This window comes from Podarcis gaigeae, assembly GCF_964106915.1.
Source record: "Podarcis gaigeae genome assembly, chromosome: 14".
Lineage (NCBI taxonomy): Eukaryota > Metazoa > Chordata > Lepidosauria > Squamata > Lacertidae > Podarcis > Podarcis gaigeae.
This window is the reverse complement of record NC_139690.1, coordinates 39,156,301-39,179,090: the sequence shown is the minus strand read 5'-3', so window position 1 is coordinate 39,179,090 and position 22,790 is coordinate 39,156,301. Positions and strand designations below refer to the sequence as shown.

The 22,790-nt window shown below is 44.7% G+C and overlaps 1 protein-coding gene and 1 long non-coding RNA gene across 2 annotated transcripts in view; one reads left to right on the top strand and one right to left on the bottom strand.

Annotated features, from left to right (window-relative positions):
• LOC310831083 (uncharacterized protein) overlaps positions 1-22,790 on the top strand; it is a 104,220-nt gene that overhangs the window by 67,773 nt on the left and 13,657 nt on the right. The window contains exons 45-61 of the mRNA XM_083711197.1: positions 1,765-1,896; positions 2,557-2,706; positions 4,117-4,233; positions 5,212-5,385; positions 5,777-5,981; positions 6,376-6,536; positions 8,051-8,163; positions 9,718-9,799; positions 11,334-11,471; positions 11,608-11,770; positions 13,218-13,339; positions 14,089-14,235; positions 15,396-15,509; positions 16,160-16,288; positions 18,102-18,263; positions 20,181-20,336; positions 22,523-22,688. Coding sequence (XP_083567323.1) covers positions 1,765-1,896; positions 2,557-2,706; positions 4,117-4,233; positions 5,212-5,385; positions 5,777-5,981; positions 6,376-6,536; positions 8,051-8,163; positions 9,718-9,799; positions 11,334-11,471; positions 11,608-11,770; positions 13,218-13,339; positions 14,089-14,235; positions 15,396-15,509; positions 16,160-16,288; positions 18,102-18,263; positions 20,181-20,336; positions 22,523-22,688 — 2,431 coding nt within the window. The remainder of the gene's footprint in view (positions 1-1,764; positions 1,897-2,556; positions 2,707-4,116; positions 4,234-5,211; positions 5,386-5,776; positions 5,982-6,375; positions 6,537-8,050; positions 8,164-9,717; positions 9,800-11,333; positions 11,472-11,607; positions 11,771-13,217; positions 13,340-14,088; positions 14,236-15,395; positions 15,510-16,159; positions 16,289-18,101; positions 18,264-20,180; positions 20,337-22,522; positions 22,689-22,790) is intronic.
• On the bottom strand, positions 4,869-5,978 carry LOC310831373. Its single transcript, XR_014557821.1, has 2 exons — positions 5,851-5,978; positions 4,869-5,054 (listed from the first exon to the last, which is right to left on the bottom strand). It is a non-coding gene; the product is annotated as an uncharacterized lncRNA (long non-coding RNA).

Here is a 22,790-nt window from a genome sequence, read left to right as displayed (position 1 = left end):
AAATGGACCTCCAGAACGAATTAAATTCATAACCTGAGGTACCACTGTACCATTAAAAAGTTATGAATTGTGTATAAAAAAACCAAATTATGTTGAACAATAAAAGGAAGAGGAGGAGGAAAAGGTCTTGCCTGTGTACAGATGTCAGCAGATTAAATCACATTTTGAATCTTGAATGATGGTTGTATTTTGGCCCATATATACACACACACACACACACACACACACACACACATATAATTCGAAAGCATGAATTTGATAGATTTGGCTTTAAATGCAAATAGGATAAAATCTTTCTCCTAGCCCTAGCCACTTCTCCGATCAAACTTACCCCCTTTAAAGCTGCAGCTTTTAAGTTTGTTTTTTAAGAGTCTCATGGCAGCTCACCTGCATAATCACTGTTAAATTAAAAAAAAATCTGTGAGAAATTTAGCCAGAGGGACAGAGTTACAATCTGTTGATCCCCGCGTTTGAAATGGAATCATTTTTGTTCCTCAAGATGTACCCAGGAAGAAGAACCCTTGACAATGATAGGCTCCAAATGGGTTTACAGGCTGTGAAATGCGTTTTGCATCTCACCGTTGACTGGATCCATTCAGACAGATGGGTGCCAGGGAGTGCCCTCACTTTGAAATGAGGATCAAGTGCCAGGCAAAGGTCACGTTAGAAACTGAAGTGCCACATGGTCTGTCACCCCAAGAGGGATCCCAGATGAAAATGAGCTGTCGGTAAATTGTGGGAAAACAGATCAGGCATGACATTAGCTTAGGCCTTGAGTCAAACCCTTGTCAACTCCAAGCCAATTTGGTCTTTCATGCAGAAAACCAATTCCAACGGCAAGGATCAGTAGAGAACAACTGCAAAGCAATACAGGTACTGCCTGCCATGGAAAAGGAGGTCCCCTTTGGACAAGATGCTCCATCTGCATACACACACAGTGAAAAACAGAACAAACCCAAGCCATAACCCCTAGAGACCTTTCTAAAGACGAGGAGGACATGTTGCCAGATTCCAAACCTGGAAGATCCAGATTAAGTCTTTTGCATGAATTTGGAAGCTGACTAAATGAGGTCAACCTGTTTGCTCATCTTCTCCAGGACTGGCAAGCAGTTCTGAGGGGCATAGCTGTCAACTTTTCCCTTTTCTTGCTAGGAATCCTATTCGGAATAAGGGAATTTCCCTTAAAAAAGGGAAACGTTGGCAGCTATGCTCTGGGGTCCTAGGAAGAGGTCTTTCCCAGGTCTTCCTGAGCATTCTCCTAGCATTACCTGGAGACACCGGAGATTGAATCTAGGACCTTCTGCATGCAAAGTAGATGCTTTGCCACTGAGCTGTAACACTTCCTCGGGACATAAGAAGCTGCCTTATATTGCCAGACCATTGGTCCATCTAGCTCTGTAAACTGATGGGGAGTTTCAGGGTTTCAGACAGGGGGTTCTCCCAACCCTACCTGGAGATTTCAAGGATTGGCGGTAGGGCCTTCTGCATGCAATGCAGATGCTCTTATCACTAGGCCATGGCTCTTCCCCCTCTTTAGAGAAGTGGAAGGCACAATCCAGCCAATGATGACACAGCGCACAGTTCCACTTTGAATCGCTTACACATAAATTCCATGCCGTTGGAGATTTAGGAGGAAGAGTACAGTAGTTGGCTTCCATCTTCTTGTGCAGTAAAACTCCATGAACCAGCTTCAGGCCATGTTAAGACACTGTTATTAAACCCTCTTTTTTATGAAGCTAACTTGAATATTTTATTTCATGGCAGGATCTTGGAGTCCCGGTGAAAATAGATGGGTCAGGGCATATTTTAATCAATAAAACGTACCTGGATTCTCAAGCATTGTTTACTGCAGGTGAAAATAGTTTACATGGATTCCTCGTTTTAAAAGCAATGGCTGTAAGTAATCAAGCTGACATGTTACGAGATTGTTTTTCTATTTGCTGTACCTCCCCAGACACTTACTAAGCTAAAAAGGTGCAAGGCAGGTGAGAAACAAATCAAAGACTCAGTTACTAGTCAAAATGCAGCGTTACAAATGTGATACCAGAGCTGAAGTCACAATTCAGTGATATTTTCAATTGTGAGTTTTACAATGGTTTTTTGCAGAGCGTTTTTGGAGCGTTGTGGTTTTTTTAGCTGTGTAGATCTAGCTGAACCTTTGGTGTGGATAGATCCATGGCTCATTTGCTTATCTGTGCGACAGCTTGTAGTTTGTTGAACAAGCCATGGTTAAAACAAACTATGTCTTAGCACCATGCGCAAGTAAAGCCAATGGGGAGCTGCAGATGGTTACAAAAGGGGCATCCCCAGTAGACTACGCCCACCTGAAGGGAAGGGCAGGGAGAAACCTGGAAGGGAGAGGAAAATGGCATGGAATATCTTGGAAGGTGATATGGCTGGCAGGTTGGAACCTGGAATGGGAGCCCTCCATGCTGCAACATTTTACTGCAGGCCTCCTGTGTCTCTTCACTGTGGCCAGTCCCATGCTCAGGACAACAGACAAACGGGCCTTTCCCACACTCCTCACCTGATCTTCTTTGATACAATTTCTCACAGACCAGACAAGAGCTGCATGCGTTGCTGACCCATAATATCAAAAGCAGCCTTCGTTTGGGCATACCTGCCAGGACGGTAGTGGATTTAATTTCAGAAAAGAACGGCACCATTTGTAAGAGGTGGCTTCAGTTCAGCGTGGACGGCAAGCAGGTAACCACACCTCCCTTTTAGTAGCGTATATCCGAATAATGTGTGCAATAATAATTAAAATTTATATACCTCCCTTCATCCAAAGATCGCAAGGCGGCTCACAAGATAAAAATACAGGATAAAAGCACAAAATAAATAGTTAAAACAATAACAAAAGAATAACACACACACCCAGCACATTTAAAAGGCATTAAGCAAAAGTGTGTCTTAAAATGCATCTATTAGTGAAAACAACATACAAAAACCATTACACTGGTACCTTGGTTCTCAAAGTTAATCCGTTCCAGAACTCCATTCCAAAACCAAAGGGTTCCAAAACCAAGGCATGCTTTCCCATAGAAAGTAATGCAAAATGGATTAATCCGTTCCAGACTTTTAAAAACTACCCCTAAAACAGCAACTTAACATGAATTTTGCTTTCTAACAAGACCATTGATCCATAAAATGAAAGCAATAAACAATGTACTGCAGCCACACAATCAGTAGCTGAACTGGGTTCCACACAGTCACAAAAACAAAACAAAAAGAGCCACAAAAATGCAAAATAAATAGCAAAAACAGACAGACCTCAGCGTAACACTCAAAACAGAAATGTGGCACTCAAATCAGAAGCATAACACTCAAAACGGAGGCATTTTTTTAATGAAATACATATATCTGGCCAACCACGTGCTCATGTCTTTTTCCTGCCACATTGCGGGACTAGTTTTCATTTAGTAGTAAAACTGAGGAAACACTGCATATACTACTATGTGGGTTGCCTTTTTAGGATTAGTAGTGCACATAGGGACGCGGGTGGCACTGTGGGTTAAACCACAGAGCCTAGGACTTGCTGATCAGAAGGTCAGTGGTTCGAATCCCCACGACGGAGTGAGCTCCCGTTGTTCGGTCCCAGTTCCTGCCCACCTAGCAGTTCGAAAGCATGTCAAAGTGCAAGTAGATAAATCGGTACCGCTCCAGCGGGAAGGCAAACAGCGTTTCTGTGCGCTGCTCTGGTTCACCAGAAGCGGCTTTGTCATGCTGGCCACATGACCCGGAAGCTGTACGCCGGCTCCCTCGGCCAATAAAGCGAGATGAGCGCCACAACCCCAGAGTCGGCCACGACTGGACCTAATGGCCAGGGGTCCCTTTACCTTTAGTACACATTTATTAGCAGTTTTAATTACCAATCACATGCGAAAGTGGGTTCCATGTTGCAGCTTGGGCCTCAGGTCTGGACTAATTGAAGACCCCTGGAATAAGGAGGAGTATGTTAACTGGTCTTTTGCCTCAAGCAGCAAAATGTCTGGGGTTGACCCCATTTCTCTTCCAGCTGACTTCTAATTTCAGCAACGGGGTTTGTTCAGGGCACACAACCCATATTACTAATGCATTTCTCCTTCCCCCCTCTTTTTTAAAAAAAAAACCTAGATCGCAGAAGAACTGAGCTTTACACAGAAGCTGGACCACATCTCTCTTGACTACAGGCTCACACATAATCTAGAAACTTTGCAAGCACTGTGGATAGAAGACAGGATAGAGTTGCAGGTAAGGGTTTTGTTTGTTTGTGTACAGACATGCTTGTCCAGAAGCCTAACTTGGCTCCCTTGTACAAATCAGGTCACATCTTCACCATTCAAAGAATCATGGGAGGTGAAATGGCTCTGAACTGTCACTCTGTGAGCAGTAAACTACAGCTCCCAGACTTGTTTGGGGAAGCCTATTGCTTTAAATGTGCTGTAAATGTCTGGTGTGGATGTGACCTGACATCCTTTAAATCCACTAAAATTGCAAAGAAACCAACAAACCACAGTGTGGGTGGGTGGGTGGGTGTGCGAGAGAGAGAGAGAGAGAGAGAGAGAGAGAGAGAGAGAGCTGTAAAACCCTCCATCCTTTCCTTTTTTATAATAATTTTTATTTGGTTTTACAAATATAAAATTATAACAGTTCAAATTACATATCCACATTTAGAGATTTCTCCAAATCTCTGGACTTCCCACTTTCCCCATTCATGAGTCCTATTGTACACCCTCTCAACTGCATATTATTTCATAATCCATATTTGTATCTCTCCATATTGTCCATAATATTCACTACATTACAAGCGTTATTAAAATCCTGATAATGTTTTCATCTGCTTACAGTGGTCTCCTAGATAATTTATAATTTTTTCCCATTCACTGTTGAAGTTTTGGTCTTTTTGGTTCCTGTGCTTTCAAGTCAGTTTTGCCATTTCAGCATAGTCCAACAGCTTGGTTTGCCATTCCTCTCTGGTAGGGACTTTGTCATCTTTCCATCTCTGGGCCAGTAACATCTGTGCAGCTGTTGTCGCATACATGGTCTTTTCTGGTCCTTTGAAATGTTGGTACCTACAATTCCTAATAAAAAAAGCTTCTGGTTGTGTTGTTTTGGGTTTTTTTAACAAAAGTTATTTTAAACACACACACACACCCAATTCATTATATATCAAATGGGAAATGAAAACTCTCCATCCTTTTCATAACACATATGTTTTTTTCCATACAGGCTGTGGCTGGGCTGGTGGATGTTAAGAACTTGAGAGTGAAGATTCAGTATGGTTCATGCTGGATAATTGTTAGAGGGCAAATACAAGCAGTTGAAAGGAGGATGAATTTAACAGGGAATTTTAATCACAAATGGTCATGGTTGCTACGCTCATATATCCCAGAAACCATCCAGGTATGTGCCGGTCATTCTTGTTGTTCTTCATTTACCATATCTTTCTGTGTATAAAATGTTGTTTTTTGCTTTAAAAAAAATCAGACAAAAATTTGGGGTCATCTTATACACCAGCAGTGGCGGGTGGGCATCGCCCGGTGGATGATTGTTGAAAAAAGCTCAACAACTCAAGAAATACTGATTTCTTAATTTTGGTTTTTTTTAAAAAAAAAACAACAGATCATCTTATACAAGGAGAAATATGGTAAAATGGACTGATAAGTCCACAACCGCATTATGAGTGCAGAGCTAAATTGAAAGATAATTTCACTAATCAGACACTTCCTTTTCTTTGCTGGAGCTGAACATTTCATGATTCTTGAGTTGCTTCTAAGGCACTTATCTCTCTTAGGTGATAATGTCCTTTGAAGTTAATACCACTCAAGAGAGGTGGATCCAGACTGTGAGTGGACAAACGCTTATTACCTATACCGCTAACTCCATCCATGTGAAGCAGCAACGCAACACCTTTTGCTGCAGTCTGCATAATGTTACGACGGCGATAACATCCAGATATCCTGCAGCAATCAATTTGACCTTCTTCCTACAGAAACTAGGTACAGTCAATGTTGCCCATGTCCTGCAGCCGTTCTCAGCCTTGGTTCCCCCGATGTTATTGGACTACAAATCCCATCATCCTCAGCCAGCAGGAGTAGAGGTGAGGGATGATGGGTGTTGTGGTCCAACAACACTGGGGGAACCAAGGCTTGGAGAAAGCTCTTTCCTTTGATCCTTTCTTTTGAGTTACCTGCGGTCACAGTGACACCAGGTGATTGGCAGGTACCCATTTCAAAGCAGCGTGCAGACACGTGTGGGAGTCAGTGGGCCACACCCTGTTCTAAAAAAAACCATTGGGCCCTAGAAATTCTCAAGAAAAAGAAGCACTTTGTGTAGCCTTAAGCCATGCACTGGACAATGGTGGTGGAATTTTTTCGTTTTGTTGCATTTCAGAAAACAAAGCCAGAGCAGCATTTCAAGGGCTATTTAATAACAAAAGTGTGGCTGTCACTGTGGATGCCCTCACTGAACTGCGTGGCCCTTTGGAACTCACAGCAGAAGTAAAACATTCCTCAGATTACCTGAAGCATCAGGGCCTCCCTTTCAGCCTCAAGGTATTTTATATTTATTTAACAAAATTAATTTAATGCTCAGTCGTAAACAGAACCTCTAAGTGGTTTGCCAGAAATATAGCAAACAATCCCCTGTAATGGGAAGTTCTTATTTTCTGATGTTTCATTGTGTTTTATTTATTTTTTTAAAAAAAATAAATGTTAAAGATTTCATTGATTTTCCATTTTCAAAACAAATATCCAATATCAATACTAAACATTAGTTTTTCATCCCACCCCACCCCCCACCCCCCGTTGACTTCCCTCAGCTTCCATTTCTGGTTTATTACATCAAATGATACGTTGTTTATATACAATACTATGTTATCACAATGTTATATTCCTTGTTTTATGTAAATAAAATTGTAAATGTTTATTTAAATCCTGCCAACGAGTCCATGTTTTTTTTGATGTTTCTGCAAATATATTGTAAAAGGTTCCCATTCTTTTTCAAAGTCCCTGTTGTCCTTTTTTCACAGTTTGTCCGTTAACTTTGCTAACTCTGTTTCATTGTGTTTTATATGTGCTAGGAAGCTGTCCAGAGTGGCTGGGGAATCCCAGCCAGATGGGCAGGGTATAAATAATAAAATTATTGTTATTAATTAATTAATTAATTGATTGATTTGTTGTTTTATTTGGGGGGGGTATTTAAAAAAAAGTATTTCAGGAAAAAACTATCCTCCCAACCTAAGGTACTTATTCTCAAAGTAGTCAGTCAAACAGTATACTGTTGTTGTTTAGTCATTTAGTTGTGTCCGACTCTTCGTTACCTCGTGGACCAGAGCATGCCAGGCACTCCTGTCTTCTCCCTCATGGATCACTGCCTTGTCGTGGTGAAGAGGCTTGAATAACTCAGAGAAGCATGAGCTATGTTGTGCAGGGCCACCCAAGACAGACAGGTCATAGTAGAGAGTTTTGACTAAGCGTGATCCACCTGGAGTGAGAACCGGCAAGCCACTCCTGTATCCCTGCCAAGAAAACTCCACGGACAAAAACAACAAACAGTATATGCTAAACAGCAAAAAGAAGAACCTAACAACATTAAAATATTACAGCAACAACATCAAATAAGGGTGTTTCAGATGGGGCCTTGATATTGCCAATGAGCCATTGGCAGCAGGGTTTGTTTGTTTAACAAATAAATCTGGATTAAATGGTGTCACATAAATTGGACATCGTGAGGAATACAGGAGCTCTGTGCATCCCAGAAAGTTGGACACACATGCTTGATTTCTGTGATTATGGGGGGTCAAAGAAAGCTGGAATACTGAAATCACTGTGATGTAGGATTGAGATGCCCTTCCTCCAGGCCATCATAGGTTTGTGAGAGAGAGCACCATCAGCACATTGTGTGCCACAAGATGTTGGCCGGGCTGAATTTCTGAAACAGTCATCAGTGTGAAATGGTACGAGCATTAAAGAGTAACAAGACCTTGCAATGCTTCTGTTATATTCCACGTGAACACATCCACATTGATGTGTTGTTGTCTTTTCTCTTCTCCTGCTTATTCCTTCAGCTGACGCTCCTTGAGATCCTGTCTGAAAACAAGACAGAAGCATCCCTGAAGCTGGCTTGTGACCCAAACCTGAATCTCTTCTTTGTTTTCAGGGCTAGAAATAAATTGCAAAGGTAAGAGGAGGTTGGCCTTGACATTTTACTCAGAGTAGGACCACTGACATTAATGGACTTTGGTTGCTCCTGTGGGTCTGTTCTGAGTTGGACTAGCGTTGGCTATAATCCAATGAAGTCCACTGTTCTTTGACTTCCCAAAATGTTGGGTTGCTGGCACTTACTGAGATAGAGAGGTTAGATGATGTCTGTTATTTATTAAGCATTCATTCGGATTAGTTTGTGGAGGGGTTAGACGATGTTGCATTGAGCAAGTGTTATCCCATACTTTCCAGTGTATTTTCCTGTACTATCCTTAGCACACAAGGATAAGGTGGGAGCAGCAGGTTTGTTGCACAAGAGCACCAAAGACAGCTGTATTTGCAAACCCTGAATTTGCTGGTTGAATCCCACCTGGTTGTGGTGACAGCCAAGAAGCACCTTCAGGGGGATAGCTAATCCCTTAACACAGAGCTTTCCAAACTTTTCCTGTTGGTGACACACATTTTAAACAGGCATCATTTTGTGTGACACAGTAATTCAGTTTTACTAGCAAACCAGAGGTTAAACCATGGGTAGGCAAACTAAGGCCCAGGGGCCGGATCCAGCCCAATCACCTGCTAAATCCAGCCTGCAGACAGTCCGGGAATCAACATGTTTTACATGAGTAGAATGTGTCCTTTTATTTAAAATGCATCTCTGGGTTATTTGTGGGGCCTGCCTGGTGTTTTTACATGAGTGGAATGTGTCCTTTTATTTACCGTATTTTTCGCCCTATAGGACGCACTTTTCCCCCTCCAAAAATGAAGGGGAAATTTGTGTGCGTCCTATGGAGCTAATGCAGGCTTTCGATGAAGCCTGGAGAGCGAGAGGAGTCGTGCGCACCGACTGCTCTTGCTCTCCAGGCTTCAGGCAGCTATCCGCAAGCCTTTGGAAGCGAAGGCTTGCAGATGGCAGCCTGCAGCCGCAAGCCTTCTGAGCCCGGTGGGAGTGGCGGCGAGGTTGCACGCAATCTTGCCGCCTCTCCTGGACCTGTTTTGGGGGCTGGGGTCGGGGAAAGCTTGGGCTTCCCCAGCCCCGCGGCTAAAAACAAAGCCGCGCAACCTCTCCTGGCTGGAGAGGTTGCCTGTGGCTAAAGAGGAAGCCAAGATGGATCCCGCTGGCTGTCTTGGCTTCTTTGCTCTTTGGGGCTGGGGGGGAAAATATATTTTTTTCCTTTATTCCCCCCCCTAAAAACTAGATGCACCCTATGGTCTGGTGCGCCCTATAGAGCGAAAAATACGGTAAAATGCATCTCTGGGTTATTTGTGGGGCGTAGGAATTCGTTCATATATTTTTTTCAAAATATAGTCCAGCCTCCCACAAGGTCTGAGGGACAGAGGACCGGACCCCTGCTGAAAAAGTTTGCTGACCCCTGGTTTAAACTAACCCTTTTCCAGTCTAGGGAGGAGCGTGGGGAGCAATTGCACGACGCACCTGCACACTGCAGCCGACACACTAAAGTGTCGCGACACACAGTTTGGAAAGCTCTGCCTTAGCACATCTGATAGAAGATTCTCTCTCTTTCTCCTCCAGTGAAGAATTGCATATCAGATGTCTCCAGAACCTGCCATTTCTCCTTCAGTATTTCCCCAGCACGGCTGAAGTTTCCTCAAAGGTAAATTGTTCCAGTTAAGTCTCGTCGGCCACAGATTTTGCTAACTGCATCTTACTGCAACTTACATTAGGAAAGGAATTGGGGGAGAGGAAACCTGCGGATATCACCACGCTGTTAATTCAAAACTATGGTGTGATCACATTTGGAATGCTGTGTTGCCTCACCCCAATATTATAGAGTTGGACAAGGTTCAGAAAAGGGCAGCCAAAATGACCCAAGACGATTGAACTACTGCCCTGTGAAGAAAGGTTTCAGAATTTGCGACATTTTAGTTTAGAGAAAAGGCGACATGATAGAAGTTTATACAATTATGAATGGTATGGAGACAGGGTGTAATGGGAATTGGGGTTGCTTGTGCGTAAACCGCAAACTGCTCCAGGCTGGGTTGTATGGCTAAAACCTTTCCCTGGCTGGACAGCCCTTACACCGTGGCTGTCTCAATCACTGGCAGAATCCGTCAGTGGGCGTTTCCTGAACTTCTTCCAACATAAAAGTTCTTTGACACCAAGTCTCCGCCTAGCCTCCCTGCGCGGAAGCTTTCTGCGCAGAGTGGGCGTGCCAAGCGGAGGTCCTGTGCTCTCCTCGCTGATCTCGCTGGAAGAGTCTCGGAGCCCTCCCTCCGAAGCCCTCTCTGCCTCCCCTTTCTTCCTGGCGTCACGCTGATTTCCTTCCCCCGCGGAAGCTCTCCCTCTCTCCTTGCTGGTTCCCTCTCCGGCGCCATTGGGGAGCCTTACCTCCCCTCTTGGCTCCGATGGCAGTTCCCTGACACAGGGGATAGGTAAAAAAAAATTCTCCCTCCCTCAAAACACTAGAACCTTTGGGCATCCAATGAAGCTAAGTGTGTGAAGATTCAGGTCAGGCAAGAGAAAGTCCTTTGCATAACACATGGTCCAAACTAAGGAACTCACTCTCAGAGAAGGCAGTGATAGCCCCCAGCTTGGATAAACGAGGATTAGAGAAGGCTGACATTAGCCATGATGAATATGTTCTGCTGCCACTGTCAGGGGAACTGCAGGTAGGTAGAGTGGTGGTGCTGTTCTGAGGTAAAACTTGCAGGCTACCCACAGGCATCTGGTCAGCAGCTTTGAGAAAAGGATGCTAGACTAGATGGGCCATTGGCTTGTCTTTAAGTTCTCAGAGTGATGGCCAGGGCCTGATCACATAACAGATGATGCTGTCCTGTACCTGCTATAAAGGAAAATGAAAGAAAGGATTGGGGATCTCCTGGGGAACCTGTGTGTGGCAGCAAAGGGGTGTGTGAAAGACTTTGGTCTTTCAAATTTCAGCAGTGCCCTGCCCGAGGCCAAAATTCAACAACCTCCCATCCGTCTCTCGCCTTCCATTCTGCACTTGGACTATGCCATAATTGGAGGGTCCTGCCTGTAGTGCCGCCGCACCCCCCCCCCCCAGTTCAGCACCCAGTGAAGGGGAACTGGTTGCACTGCCCTAAAATCGCCTCTGGTGAAGAAATACATTGAGGGGAGGGCAAAGTCTTTTGCTGTTGTTGTTTAACTATCCTCTGTAATTCCTTTAGATAAATTATTCTACCAAGGAAGCAGAAGCAAAAATTTCCATCCAGATGGAAAATAAGGATTTCCTTGTTTTGACAAAGTTAGCATTTACTGGGAGGAACCACACACAAGTCCTTGAACTGATGCACAGTGTACCCCAGGTTGGTGGGACCACTTTTTAACATGTGTTTTAATCCATGCAAACAAGGCAGTGAGGAGGTGGCGAATAGCCTCTTTGAGGTTTTTGGGTGTACAACTCAGGAGGATGTTGCATCTCTTTCCTTTTTTTTATTTCAGTTAGCAATTGTTCCAAGGCGACTTGTTCTCACAACAGCTTACCAAAAAAGCAAGAGAACCCAAGCTTTGAGATGTGTTGCATTATGGGATGGCAAAGAAGCCAAACTCGCAGGCAGCTACACTGGAGTCTTCCCAAAGATATATGGAGGTCATGAAGTGCAGGGTAGGTTTCTATAAAACTCTGGGGCAAGCAGTGATAGAAGGGAAATGGTCAAAGCTCTCGGTTTAAGCAGAGCTTCCAAGGTTCAGTCTCTGCCATCTCCTGTTAAAAGTATCCAGGTGGAATGGTGGTTAAAATCATTGGGGTTAGATGAGACGGCAAAGTTGCCATGTTTAATTACAGAAATATCATTGTTGATATTTAGTAAAGATTAGAAACTCTTTATGGACTTTTTGCACGGAAAAGAAAAAGACCTTGTGATATCTGGGTTTGAGGACTGAAGAAAATATTGCTTTTTAGAAAGTAAAATAGTTGGGTGTTACCTCAGAGTGGATGTTTTGAATCATTTTCTACCTATAGCTGACAGAAGAGGAATCAAAAGTTCTCTTTTCGCTTTTCTCTTTCCTTCCTTTTATCTTCTCCCCTTTTCAGTTTGTGTTTTCATTTAGATTAGGTTTTTTATCTTTGATAATCTAAAAAGATATTGGGTATTTGATATTAAACTTTGTATATACCATGTATATATATATATATTCAGACTTTAATAAAAATCTATTATGGGGGGAGGGGAAGTATCCAGGTTGCAGGTGAAGAGAAAGAAAGATGGGAAAGTCAAGTGACTTGCTCTGTTCTAGAGCAGGGGGCCATAGCAGTGGTAGAGCATCTGCCTTGCACCCAAAAGATCCCAGGTTCAATACCCGACATCTCCAGATACGTTCCTAATTGAAAGAAAAGCCCACGTTCAGAGAGACCTTTTCAAATCCAGCCTCATTGGCCTCATTCAAAGGGTAGTAGTAATAATAATAATAATAATAATAATAATAATAATAATAATAATAAATTTTATTTATATCCCACCCTCCTCTGCCAGAGCCGGGCTCAGGGCGGCTAACACCAATAAAATCACCGTAAAAACATAATGGGGGAAAGGGGGGGGAGAAAAGAAAAGAAAAGAAACAATTTTAAAATACAGGTTAAAATGCAATTTAAAATGCAGCCTCATTTTAAAGTAGCTGATAAATCAAGAGCACAAGAGGAGGGAAACATAAGAGTCAGACCGAATCCAAACCAAAGGCCAGGCGGAACAACTCTGTCTTGCAAGTCCTGCGGAAAGATGTCAAGTCCTGCAGGGCCCTAGTCTCTTGTAACAGAGTGTTCCACCACGTCGGGGCCAGTGCTAAAAAGGCCCTGGCCCTAGTTGAAACCATACTGTGGATGTTCAACTTTCCCATCATGTGTTTCCTAGACAGGTAAGAGTATGAAGATGATGTGGAAGTCATTCAAAGTTCTACCTCCAAATGAACTTAACTCACATTCAGTTCACCTGGCCATTATAGGGACTGCTTTAAGGTGCGGTTCGGAGATTTTTGAACTTCCTTAAATCCAGCTGGTTTGTTCCAAGCACTGGGTGTCGTGTCTAATAGGAAACGTGGCTTGTTTTCCATTTCAGTGGAGATCTGCCATCCTCTCTCGGTCCCTTTTCCTCAGCGCTCCACGCTCCGCTTGCATGTGGAGCACTCTGGACGTAGCCACAGAGACAACGTCATCATTGGTTGGGACGCAAAGGAAAAGGTAACAGAAATGAGAGTCAGCTTTTCCATTCATGCAGCGCTACACCCTTAGACCCTGCTCTGGAAAGCTATGGCCTCCTCAGTTATGGCCACCAACATGCCAAGTTCAGACAACGTGGAAACACAGAATGCAGGTTTTTCATCCAGAAGATCTCCCATGCTCATTCTCCAATATCACCAGTTAAAACAGGGTTGAGGAACATTTTCCAACCTGAGAGCCACCTAGCTGTCTAGACAACCTTCTGGGGGCCACATGCTGTTGGTGGGTGGGGCCAGAAGCAAAAATAGACAGAGCAAGGAATGTATAAATATTGCCCCTTGTACAATAGAGCAGCTTCTCCACAGATTCTTGCACCCCTCTCTCTTCTCCATCTTGCAGACAAGGGACATGATCATAGTTCCTTTGTACACATACCTGGCTCTTTCCCTTTGGTCGAGGGGCAGGACAAGGCTTAGTAATATCCTGCTGTTTCCACGATATAGCTTTAAACAGCCTTTCTGGCCTCATAAGCCCTTCTCCTGTCTAAACCTCCCCAAACTTCAACAATACAAAATTTGTTATCTTTTCCATTTGTATGCAAATCTAGACATTTTGTGTTTTATGTTGTAAATCACCCTGTGAGGGTGGTATACTATTATTTTTAATTATATAACAAATAATAAACAATAAACAATATAATTAAATATAACAACAATAATAGGAGAGATTGCTATAGCCACCACTTGTTTAACCTCTGTTTTTGATTACAGCAACAGGTCTCTGTATCTTCTTCTCTCAAGTTTGGAAAAGAGCGTGTCTATTACTACGCTGCTGTGGCTCACCCTTTTAACTTCACCATCAATCACATGGAGGTTAGATCTCTCACCGAAAGCAGAAGAGGTGCCTACAACCAGCAGGTAAATTGACCGGATGGATCACACAGAGCAATTAACGGTGCAATCCTATAGATAACTATCCGAAAATAAGTCCTGTTCTGGAAACTGGATATCAGAACACAGCTGTGTGCGCCTGATAATGTATGGAATTTCCCCCCCCCCCCCAATTGAACTGGGTTGTGTAAAGCGGGGATGGGGAACATGTGGCCCTCTGAATCTTGCTGAATCACAACTCCCATAATTCCTGACTATCAGCCATGCTGGCTTGGATAGACAGGTTTCACAGGTTCCCATCCCTGCGACAAGGGCTGGCACATGCATTACACTTAACTTTAAACCATGGTTTCCATATCCTGGGCTTGTTTGGAAGCTGCTAACCATAGTTTCCCATGTAATGGAAAGGTATAGTTAGTTATGGCTTCCTGGCTTGTTTTCCCCACTTGTGCAAAGAGAAGTTACCATATTTTTTGCTCTATAAGACTCACTTTTTCTCTCCTAAAAAGTAAGGGGAAATGTGTGTGTGTCTTATGGAGCGAATGCAGGCTGCACAGCTATCCCAGAAGCCAGAACAGCAAGAGGGATCGCTGCTTTCGCTGTACAGCAATCCCTCTTGTTGTTCTGGCTTCTGTGATTCAGAATATTTTTTTCTTGTTTTCCTCCTCCAAAAACTAGGTGTGTCTTATGGTCTGGTGCATTATAGAGCGAAAAATACGGTATTTGCAAGGAAAAGAAGCTTGTTCATACCTGGGTATGATCATATGAACACAGCCTGTCTTTCTATCCTGCTGTTTTCCAGGAGATCAAAGTAGCTTACATCCATTTTTCTAAATCAGGGGTAGGCAATGGACCAGCCCACGGATGGTCTGGGAATCAGCGTGTTTTTACATGAGTAGAATGTGTCCTTTTATTTAAAATGCATCTCTGGGTTATTTGTGGAGCATAGGAATTCATTCATTCCCCCCCCAAAAAAAAAAATATAGTCCAGCCCACCACATGGTCTGAGGGACGGTGGACCGACCCACGGCTGAAAAAGGTTGCTGGCCCCTGCTCTAAATGCTAATCACTTTGTCCCTTAGGGACTCATAACCCTAGGGTGTGCTTTCCCCCCTTTCAAGTGAATATTGCTCTTGCCATGCTGCTCTGTCTGAAACTTAGTTCAGCATTTCTTTTTCTGACTTTAGGTGTGGCTGGCTTGGGACGATGGGCAACCCGCCCACTTGAAATTTACATTCGGAGACAAGTCCCAGACCAACACCACTCTTTGGGATGCTTGTATCACAGCTTCCTCTAGCCAGGTACAAATGTTTTTATTGGCATTTTCAATTAATATTTTAAGTCGTCTGTGAGAAACCGCTTAGAGGTCCTTTGTTCTAGAAAGCAGTATGTGCATTTTTATTTTTATTTTTTGCTATATGAAAGACTGCATTGCATCATTGCAGCTATGCCACCCAAAGTGAACATAGAGTGTTAAGTTGTGGGTGAACATATCAGACGACACAGCGATTCTTCAAACAGCTCTTGTTTATTCACAGGCCAGAACAGAAATGAACTGAAGGGTTCAGTCAGCCTGCTTATATAAAGTTCCAGTACAACGTTACTGTAACAACTTTCTAAAACTATCCAATCACTGAACGTCACTTTCGATCCCTTATTTGTATAACTATCTACAGTATCCCCCTGCTGACCTAGAATGAGAACTTCAGTACATAACATAGAGCATTGGAAGCTGCCTTATACCTCAGTTCACCATTGGTTCATCTAACTCAGTGTTGTCTGCACTGACTGGCAGCAGCTCTCCAGAGTTTCAGGGACGTATCTCTCAGTGCCACCTGCAGGGGCCGGGGATTGAACCTGGGATCTTCTGCAGGCAAACAGATGCCCTGCCACTGAACCACACATCTTCTCCAAAGTAATAACCAATGTTTCTCATTCATAATTTCTGCAGCTTCAGAATGTTCTAAGCCTTGCAAGTCTCCAGGCCTGCGGGTCCCTCGAGCAGACAGCAGCCTTGTTGAGTCAGCACTTGGACCTGAAGTGGGATGGCAGAAAAATTGTGCAGAATCTGACATACGAGGTGGAATCTTCATTATTCTGTTGCATAAAATGGAGTACAGTAGTACCTCGGGTTACATAGGCTTCAGGTTACAGACTCCGCTAACCCAGAAATATTACCTCAGGTTAAGAATTTTGCTTCAGAATGAGAACAGAAATTGTGTAGAGGTGGCGCAGCGGCAGCAGGAGGCTTCATTAGCTAAAGTGGTGCTTCAGGTTAAGAACAGACCTCCAGAAGTTCTTAACCCGAGGTACCACTGTACTGGTTTTGGGGGGGACAGGAGGCAGGCAGGTGTGGAGGACTCCCTGGTCCTGAATGGGATAACTGTGCCTCTGAAGGACCAGGTGCACAGCCTGAGAGTCATTTTGGACTCACAGCTGTCCATGGAGGTGCAGGTCAATTCTTTGTCCAGGGCAGCTGTGTGCCAGCTTCATCTGGTACGCAGGCTGAGACCCTACCTGCCCATAGACTGTCTCACCAGAGTGGTGCATGCTCTAGTTATCTCCCACTTGGACTACTGCAATGCGCTCTACGTGGGACTACCTTTGAAGGTGACTAGGAAATTACAATTAATCCAGAATGCAGCAGCTAGACTGCTGACTGCGAGTGGCCACCGAAACCATATAACACCAGTCCTGAAAGACCTACATTGACTCCTAGTACATTCCTGAGCACAATTCAAAGCTTTAAAGTCCTAAACGGCCTCGGCCAGTATACCTGAAGGAGTGTCTCCACCCCCATTGTTCAGCCCAGAGACTGAGGTCCAGCTCCAAGGGCCTTCTGGCGGTTCACTCACTGCAAGAAGTGAGGTTACACGGAACCAGGCAGAGGGCCTTCTTGGTAGTGGCGCCTGCCCTGTGGAAAGCCCTACCATCAAGGAAATAAACAACTATCTGACTTTTAGAAGACATCTGAAGGCAGCCCTGTTTAGGGAAGCTTTTAATGTTTGATGTTTTATTCTGTTTTTAATATTTTGTTGGGAGCTGCCCAGATGGGCAGGGTATAAACAAATTATTATTATTATTATTATTATTATTATTATTATTATTATTACATCACTTGGAGAAAATTGCTTTCATGAACAAGACTGGGGTAGGGCAGGATTTGCTTTTTGACATATTTCATGGCCCTTGAGCCTGTTCTGCTAGCTATTCATTCATTCATTCATTCATTCTTGTTCTGATGGTGCTGAATGTTTCCCATAAGATCTGTAGGCTTGTGCCCATGGCTTCCGCCAAATAATCCTGGGAGCTGGAGCTTCCCCCTCACAGAGCTACAATTCTCAGCACCCTCAACAAACTACAGCTCCCATGATTCTTTGGGAGAAGCCAATTGCTTCAGACATGTGGCGCGGATCTGCTTAAATTGGCTGGTATGTGACTGAATCTCACCCCAAAACAGTGACAGTCTGGGAGCACCTTTAGGAGCCATTATTAAACAACTTGAGAGTAGTACTCATCAGTGACTGCAGACATCAGAAATGCAGGCACATTTCATAGAATCATAGAATCATAGAGTTGGAAGAGACCCCAAGGGCCATCGAGTCCAACCCCCTGCCAAGCAGGAAACACCATCAGAGCACTCCTGACATATGGTTGTCAAGCCTCTGCTTAAAGACCTCCAAAGAAGGAGACTCCACCACACTCCTTGGCAGCAAATTCCACTGTCGAACAGCTTACTGTCAGGAAGTTCTTCCTAATGTTTAGGTGGAATCTTCTTTCTTGTAGTTTGGAACCATTGCTCCGTGTCCGCTTCTCTGGAGCAGCAGAAAACAACCTTTCTCCCTCCTCTATTTTGAGCTCCTGTTCTATTTTCCCTTTTTTAAAAAATGTAGAAAAGCAAGTCATTGCACCTGGATAAAATTCAGGTGGAAGCCATTTTGGAAAACATCTTTTCGACTCCATGTTCCAGTCAGCATATCATGGGGGAAATTGAAACAGACTATTCAGCTTGGCTTCGTCATTTTGCGAGCCTCAGAACCTGCGATCTCCCGGAGGTAAGTGATGCGTTGCCATTGCTCTCAAATACAAACAGGGTAAGCCTATGCCTGGCTATTCAGAACGAAGCCCCACTGAAATGGACAAGGCTTCCTTCTGAACAAACATGCATAGGACTTCAGTGACATGTTCATGCCTCTGCTTTGCAGAGAACAACCCTCTATCAATCTGAAAGCATCCTATGTTATTAGAGGGGCGGTCAGGTCCGAGTCCAGCTTAAAAGATAAAGAATCCCAGAATCATTGGAAAGGGACCCACCAGGGTCATCTAGGCCAACCCTCCGCAGGGCAGGAATCGTTTGCACAGCATGGGGCTCAAACCCAGGACCTTGAGATTCAAAGCCTCATGCTCTACCAACTGAGCTATCTCCCTAAGAAGGGAGGACAGGAGGGTCTTGAAGTTGCCCATCAAACATGCACGCCAGGTCAGCAGCTGGCTGAGCAAGCAGGCACACACCTCACCAGGTCTCTGTCTTCCCCACTGCATGGGAATCATTGTGTCTCTGTGTTCCCTTATGGAGGCAGCGAGTGTTCCTCTAACTACCAGTTCCTGGCAAACGCAAGCAGGGAGAAAGTGCGACTGCACAGAAGTCCTTCTTGCGGGCTCCCTATAGGCCTGATATAAGAAAAACTGCTCCCTTTTGCTTATGGGGTATTCCAGAGCCCGTAGAGAGTCCTTAAGTGGGTTCCCTATCGGTAGGAGAAAACAAAGGCCAGCCAGAGTGCCGTATTTTTCGCTCTATAAGACGCACCCGACCCTAGTTTTAGAGGAGAACAAGAAAAAAAAGTTCTCTCCCTCTCTGCTCAGCGCCTCTCCAGCAAAGCAGGGGGAGAAACGGAAGGGGCTCTGTTTCTCCTCCTGCTTCTCTGAAGGGGCGCTGCACAGCTTTCCCTCTCTGCCCCTTCCATTTCTCCTCCGCTTTGCTGAAGGGGCGCTGCGCAGAGAGGGAAAGCTGCGCAGCGACTCTCCAGCGAAGCAAAGCCAGGAGAGCAAGAGGGATCTTATAGTGTGTCTTATAGAGCAAAAAATACAGTATATTGAGAAGCAAAGCGGCTAGTAAGCCTGATCTTTATTAAAGGAACTGTTGCAACAGAGTGCCCACTCACCACATGCAGGAGAGAGGAGAATCCTGAACAATGGTGCGCAAGCCCTTATGTAGACTTTTGAAATTGTCCACCCTGTAGTCCAAGACTCCCCCAAAAACATCATACATACATCACAGAAGGAGGCAATCTACAGCAGAAATCCTGCCTGCCAGGATACCTAATAATGGTCACTGATTGCATTACCTGGGCAGTCTGGCCATATTTTTTTTGTGATCGTTAATACTTTAGTTCCTGTGCCCAGGTTACAGGCTCACTGTATTCATACATAAATGCGCCCTTAAGACAGGATTTACAAGCAAAAAGACAATGGGAAGGCTTTCCCCATTTGCCTCCCTTACTGCAGAGGAATATTTGAGGTCATTGGGAGAGTCGAAATGGCTTCAGGATTGCTCCCCCATACTATTTCAGACACATGGTTCATATATTTAGATATGTGTGTATTTATGAATGTTTATTCTATATTTGAGACCTTAAAATTCTTATGACAGGCCTCTAGTTGTACCCTGTGAGAACAGGATGCTGGACTACACGGGTCTTTGGCCTGATCCAGCAGGGCTTTTCTCATGTTCCATTCCAGCTATAGTCATTATTTCGAAACTGGCATCTATACATAACAATTACCATATGCAATTTTTATGCAAACCTTTTGCGGGGTGCATTTCCTCTTTGGGGGCACCCTGCCTGTCAAGACTTGGAAGCAGTATCAAAGACGTATCATTCCTACCCACCGTGACACATGCCTATTCTCCCCCCACCCCTTTACTTTACTTTGCTCTGTCTCTGGTAATTCCATCCACTCTGTTTTCCTAGGCAATTGCAGTCTCTGGGAAGCACCAGCTAAAGAAGGGAGGTTTTCTCTGGCGATCAGAAGGCAAACTCAGCCTTGCTGGCGGCGAGGGGTCCATCACGGCCACCTTAAGAAATCGTAGCACAGCCGAAGAGAGGAACTATTCGACAGAGTTTTCAGTGAGTTGTATAATATGTGACGGGCCCAGGCTACCTGAGATATCATATCTCCTTATACAAATCTGCCTGGGTGCTAAGACCCTCATGGAAGCAACTTCTCTCAGGCCTGTTGACATCAGAGCCAAGGTTGGTGGCAACACCAAAGGAAGTCTTTTCTGTGACAGCTCCCATATTGTGGAATTCTCTCTCAAGAGACTGGCTCCCTCTTTGCTACTTCCTGCTATTTCCTGTTTAGGCAGGCCTTCAGAAACTAAGGCACAGACCACCAAAAACAGCGACAATGTGTTGTTGACAAAGGACAGCTGGACATATAAAGGGCCCCATTACCTTCAGTAGCTTAGGGCCTCATAGAATCATAGAATCATAGAGTTGGAAGAGACCACAAGGGCCATCGAGTCCAACCCCCTGCCAAGCAGGAAACACCATCAGAGCACTCCTGACATATGGTTGTCAAGCTTCTGCTTAAAGACCTCCAAAGAAGGAGACTCCACCACACTCCTTGGCGGCAAATTCCACTGTTGAACAGCTCTTACTGTCAGGAAGTTCTTCCTAATGTTTAGGTGGAATCTTCTTTCTTGTAGTTTGGAACCATTGCTCCGTGTCCGCTTCTCTGGAGCAGCAGAAAACAACCTTTCTCCCTCCTCTATGTGACATCCTTTTATATATTTGAACATGGCTATCATATCACCCCTTAACCTCCTCTTCTCCAGGCTAAACATGCCCAGCTCCCTTAGCTGTTCCTCATAAGGCATCATCAAACCTAAATCCGGCCCTGCTCTGCACTGAATATCCCTTTGGTCTGATGCAGCAGGCACTTAAGTTCCAATGGCAAGCAAAGGGTTAAGCACGCTCTCATTTCCCTGCCCTTCCTTTAATGCAAATTTCCCCCTCCCAACAGAACTGTTGCAAGAGAAAGGACTGCCTGGCCTTTCTTGCACACCCCTGCTACCTGACATGCAATTTGCCCCGACAATCCTGCATCCGCCATAACTATTTGAGTTCAAAATTTACCTTCATCTGCCACCCTTATTGCAAATGAGCATGCACTGCCACCTAGTGGTAAAGGTATTCAGGTGAATATAAATAATTTGAAGAGTGGGCTGGCGGTGGGAGCTTTAAAATTACTAGTAGCTGGGTGGGTACAGAACCGTCTATGGCTTAGTGGTGCGTTGCACCAGGGCGCCGGCCTCTCAGGGGCGCTCCAGCGAGTGGAAGAGCTGCGCAGCTTTGCCAGCACGCCTGCAAGCTGTGCCCCGCCAACTATATGGCTGGGGGGCACGCAGCTTCCCTCCCAAGCCTCTGTAGGGGATTGCTCTCCCGCAGTGGCATGGGGGAGAGTTGTGCCCCCTCCATGGCTGTCTGCGCAGCTCTCCCCCCCCCCCCTGCAATCCATTGTAATTTGGGGGCGCTGGGTGGATAGTTGCACCCCAGCGCCGCATCTGCTAAAGACGTCCCTGGGTGGGTGTCAGCAGAATTCAATTAGGACCTAGTGCCTTCTCGCCATACCACTCCAAATCACCATTCAGTATGAGGAAAGAAGAAGAAGAAGAGTTTGGATTTGATATCCCGCTTTATCACTCGCCGAAGGAGTCTCAAAGCGGCTATAAATCTCCTTTCCCTTCCTCCCCCACAACAAACACTCTGTGAGGTGAGTGGGGCTAAGAGACTTCAAAGAAGTGTGACTAGCCCAAGGTCACCCAGCAGCTGCATGTGGAGGAGTGGAGGTGCGAACCCAGTTCGCCAGATTATGAGTCCACAGCTCTTAACCACTACACCACACTGGCTTTGGGTTGTGGTATCTGGGACTCCTTTGTTTATAGAAAACGAGGGGAACAGGTGACACAACAGAATAGTATAAAATTATGTGTGACATGGGGAATGTGGGTAGAGGATTTTTAAAAAATGCCACCCTCTCTCATGATGCTAGAATTCATGGATTTTCAAAGAAGGTGATTGCTGGAAGTTTCAGGACAGAGAAAACTAAGTCATCCTTCACGCAGCAAATTGTTAAACTATGGAACTCACTCCATCCACAGGGATGGCCGCCAAGTGGGATGTCTTTAGAAGACAAACGGACCAATTTATGGAGGAGAAAGTTATTGAAGGCTATGTTCTGCCTCCGAAGGTAGAGGTGGAAATGCTTCTGAAAACCAGTTGCTGGAAATGTTTTTCCTTTCTTTCCACAGCTCAAAGCATCTGATGCTGTTTGGCTGGGTGTGGTGGGAAGTGTGGCTTCCTCAGCTGGTCAAAGTCAAGTCCGGGTGGAGGCAAAGATTGACCCAAAAGAGGCAGTGAAAATAGCAGCTTCCAAAGGAAAAGGATGCCTTCAATGTTACATGGGATATCTAAAAGGTAAATTCGCTATTCTGTTCTGGATAATTGTATGTGGAATGCCTCAAAGTGATGGCCAGTGGGCTGTTGCGGTTAGAGGAGGGGAGCCTCAGGCTCGAATGT